The following is a 5,015-nucleotide window of genomic DNA, read 5'->3' as shown; positions in this document are numbered from 1 at the left end:
ATTTGCAAAATATTTTTTTTTTCTTTTTGTTTCGGCAAGAGGTAATTTATACTTACGACAATTCAAGGGAAATCACAAGAATAGGTAAACCTTTCGATAAGACGAAAACGTTTACTATAAACGAAATTTACAGGAATTTATGTTTGTTGTTTTGATTTTAAATACAATCCAGTCTTTACGTTTTACCACATACAGTATATTAAATATTACAAAATTCATATAATAAGTTTTAAAATATTTTTTGTAACGTGTTGTAAAATCAAAGGAAAGGAAATTCTGTAAATGTTTAGTTTTACACTCGGAAAAGGCAATTTATTTGGGGAAAAACTGCAGGAAAAAATTAATAAAATTCTATTAAAAAGGAAGAGACAAAACAACATTCTTTCCAGGAAAAATCATTCCGGTGAATTTCCGAATATATTTTTTCTTGAAAGTAATAATTATTCCATAAAGTTATTTATTTATATTATTTTTACGTAAACATTTCGTACTATAATATATATTTACTTATTTATTATTATTATTTTTTTTAATGTTATTTAACGCAACTTTTGATAATTGTTTCTTTACAGTAATTTACCGATAAAACTTGTCTGGTTAAGTTGTGCAAAGAGCGTTTGACCCAGTAAGAACTCGATAGTGATTCAACACGTTTCTCTATTTTACACTTATTTCCTGAAGTCACCTTATCTGTGACGTCAGTCGAATAGCGAAGGTCACCAATAGGACACGAGAACGAATTAGCGAGCGCGTATCTTTTACGAAATTTCTACCATAAAGAAAGTACACGAGAAAGTTGCCGGCAAATTTTTCGAATAGAAATGGCTTCTCTCGATAACGTTACCCTGCAAGAGTTGAAAGATATTGCAAATAAGCTTAGAATTTATAGCATTAAAGCAACCAATGCTTCGAAGTCCGGGTGAGTATTTTAAAACGAATTCCTCAATTTCAAAATGGACTTTTTTAGTTCGAATTTTATATTTAAGAAAAAAAAATGATCATTCGGCTACAGTTTTAAGTGAAAATCACGTGTAAAAGTAAATGAAATTGATTACAATTTCTCCCGGGAGAAATTGTAATCAATTTCATTTACTTTTACATTTTTATAACAAATTTTATCATTAAATATATTTTTTTTAATTAAAAATGATTTAAATTATTATGAAAATACATATGTTCTGATTGCTGATTTTATTATGTAATAGCCTAAATATTTTTAAATGTAATAACTGACCTAATTTTAAATACATTTAGGAACAAAATTTAGAAACAAAACATTAAATTAAAAAAGGGAAATTAATAATTGGTTTGTATAATTATTGAGTGATTCAAGGACTACTATTCAAATTGTATAATATAAATAATTTATGCTATCTCTTCCTCTAAGAAATCTTCAGATAGTATTGCAAAAGAAAAAGTTATCCTTGAAAAATTTGCATAAAATATATTTTTAAACTTCTAAAGAAATAAATACAGTATATTATTATTATTATTATTATTATGTATTTTATGTAATATATAATTTGATTCGAATAAATTGTTTTTGTAGAATTTTGTTTAAATTGTAAATAATGAAAGAATATGTGCCATCTTAGTACAGAAACTTATTGATATTTTAGCAGAAAATGAAGGTTAAAATAAGTGCATAAAACCAAAAATGTAGATTTTTAATTATAATGAAATGCAATGAATTTCTTGAAAAAATATGAACATACAATTTAAATTGTGTGTGTGTATTTTAAATTTAAGATAATAAATTTGATCATTATTATATATTTTAAAAAGATAATAGATTGCATTACAGTTAAATTGCTGATATGGTAAAGGCATTGTCACTCTGAAAAACCTGTTTGAACTCTGGATGGATCCTCAGAAATTTTTGAGCGTTGTTTGACTTGGATATATTGTTTTATTCCCATCACTATTTAGTTAATTCATTGTGGGCTTGGCCAAATCTATGTGTATGAAATAAAGATCCTTTTACCTCGTAGATCTTAAAAGTAGATAAAAATTTAAAAATACAGTTCATTTTGTTACAAATTATATGAATAATTTTATTTACTTTTATTAATATTTGGTATAATTCTATACTGATATCAAATTTTTATGCTTTTATTAACATTGTTAAATGGCAAAAAATTCTAAAAAGATTTTAAGGATAAAAAGAAATCTTTTAAGAGAAAGATATACCTCATTAACCTTTTAAGCCAAACTGTTTTAGAGCATATTTTCTAAATGACAGTTAATTTACCAAATATTCACTGAACTGTGTCTTCTGTTCATAACAAAAAATTTTTATTGACACTGGTATAGTAATGTTTTTAAATTATATTTTCAATAGCAAATGGTTTGTCCCAAGTAATAATTTTAAATATATTCTTAATATTCTAAGATTATTTTAAATTTGTAAATGTTTGTTATAAAAATACTTTCTCAAAGAATAAACTTACAATATTTGAATTTTATTCTGTAACATTTTAAAAATAATATTTATTCTTGCATATTAAAGTTAAATTTATATTTTTATTACATAATAACTTTAATATTTTAACTGCATGCATTAAAAAGGTCTCATAGATGAATAAACAAATAACTGCATAGTTTAGGAATCAAAAAATTTTAATATACAAAACACCTTTGGTCAACTTCTGCACACAAATACATATTCAGCAGGATAAATTGATATAGAAATAATTAACTTTATCCAGCAAGTTTAACTTGCTGGATAAAGATAGTGTTGTTTTTATAAACTTAGACTAATCTAGTTTACACCTGTTCATGCCTGTCACAATGAAATAAAATTATATGTTGAATATAATTAAAGTTCAATATGATCTTGTTTTACGTGGGTTGTGTATCAGCAGGTACCACAAAAAATAAATTTGTGCTCCACCCCAAGTATTCCCAGATGATTTCCTAGATAATTAAGTATCCATTTACAATTAACAGAAAAATGTTAAATGTATTAAAACATAAAGTAAAATGTTATTAAACTATAATAACATTTTACTCCAATGTTTTTAATATATAGAGCAAAATTTTATTATATTGTATTGCGTACACTAATTTAGAAAAAATACATATAAACTAGGGTATTCAGCACAATGAGTAGTGTTCAGTAGTTTTCTGTTTTGAAATTTCAGTACCTGGAGAAGCATACTTTGCTGACTTAATCATATCAGCAAAGTATGCTTCTCCAGGTACTGAAATTTCAAAACAGAAAACTACTGAATACTACTCATTGTGCTGAATACCCTAGTTTATATGTATTTTTTCTAAATTAGTGTACGCAATACAATATAATAAAATTTTGCTCTATATATTAAAAACATTGGAGTAAAATGTTATTATAGTTTAATAACATTTTACTTTATGTTTTAATACATTTAACATTTTTCTGTTAATTGTAAATGGATACTTAATTATCTAGGAAATCATCTGGGAATACTTGGGGTGGAGCACAAATTTATTTTTTGTGGTACCTGCTGATACACAACCCACGTAAAACAAGATCATATTGAACTTTAATTATATTCAACATATAATTTTATTTCATTGTGACAGGCATGAACAGGTGTAAACTAGATTAGTCTAAGTTTATAAAAACAACACTATCTTTATCCAGCAAGTTAAACTTGCTGGATAAAGTTAATTATTTCTATATCAATTTATCCTGCTGAATATGTATTTGTGTGCAGAAGTTGACCAAAGGTGTTTTGTATATTAAAATTTTTTGATTCCTAAACTATGCAGTTATTTGTTTATTCATCTATGAGACCTTTTTAATGCATGCAGTTAAAATATTAAAGTTATTATGTAATAAAAATATAAATTTAACTTTAATATGCAAGAATAAATATTATTTTTAAAATGTTACAGAATAAAATTCAAATATTGTAAGTTTATTCTTTGAGAAAGTATTTTTATAACAAACATTTACAAATTTAAAATAATCTTAGAATATTAAGAATATATTTAAAATTATTACTTGGGACAAACCATTTGCTATTGAAAATATAATTTAAAAACATTACTATACCAGTGTCAATAAAAATTTTTTGTTATGAACAGAAGACACAGTTCAGTGAATATTTGGTAAATTAACTGTCATTTAGAAAATATGCTCTAAAACAGTTTGGCTTAAAAGGTTAATGAGGTATATCTTTCTCTTAAAAGATTTCTTTTTATCCTTAAAATCTTTTTAGAATTTTTTGCCATTTAACAATGTTAATAAAAGCATAAAAATTTGATATCAGTATAGAATTATACCAAATATTAATAAAAGTAAATAAAATTATTCATATAATTTGTAACAAAATGAACTGTATTTTTAAATTTTTATCTACTTTTAAGATCTACGAGGTAAAAGGATCTTTATTTCATACACATAGATTTGGCCAAGCCCACAATGAATTAACTAAATAGTGATGGGAATAAAACAATATATCCAAGTCAAACAACGCTCAAAAATTTCTGAGGATCCATCCAGAGTTCAAACAGGTTTTTCAGAGTGACAATGCCTTTACCATATCAGCAATTTAACTGTAATGCAATCTATTATCTTTTTAAAATATATAATAATGATCAAATTTATTATCTTAAATTTAAAATACACACACACAATTTAAATTGTATGTTCATATTTTTTCAAGAAATTCATTGCATTTCATTATAATTAAAAATCTACATTTTTGGTTTTATGCACTTATTTTAACCTTCATTTTCTGCTAAAATATCAATAAGTTTCTGTACTAAGATGGCACATATTCTTTCATTATTTACAATTTAAACAAAATTCTACAAAAACAATTTATTCGAATCAAATTATATATTACATAAAATACATAATAATAATAATAATAATAATATACTGTATACCCCTCTATAACACTGTAGATAATTCTGTGTTATATGAATTCCATGTTGTATGAGTCACTTAGATTTTACACATACGTGAGCCGTTCACAGCCCGGCACACGTATTTGTAAAATCTAAGTGACTCGTACAACATGGAA

General features: G+C 24.6%; 1 protein-coding gene across 1 annotated transcript in view; it reads left to right on the top strand.

Annotated features, from left to right (window-relative positions):
* The first annotated feature begins 578 nt into the window (after positions 1-578).
* LOC111637765 (transketolase-like protein 2) overlaps positions 579-5,015 on the top strand; it is a 29,139-nt gene continuing 24,702 nt past the window's right edge. The window contains exons 1-2 of the mRNA XM_023383335.1: positions 579-919; positions 3,565-3,574. Coding sequence (XP_023239103.1) covers positions 822-919; positions 3,565-3,574 — 108 coding nt within the window. The 5' untranslated portion in view covers positions 579-821. The remainder of the gene's footprint in view (positions 920-3,564; positions 3,575-5,015) is intronic.

This window comes from Centruroides sculpturatus, unplaced genomic scaffold (genome assembly GCF_000671375.1).
Source record: "Centruroides sculpturatus isolate CEXI.00-Female unplaced genomic scaffold, Cexi_2.0 scaffold1116, whole genome shotgun sequence".
Taxonomy (NCBI): Eukaryota; Metazoa; Arthropoda; class Arachnida; order Scorpiones; family Buthidae; genus Centruroides; species Centruroides sculpturatus.
This window is presented reverse-complemented; position numbering and strand designations above follow the sequence as displayed.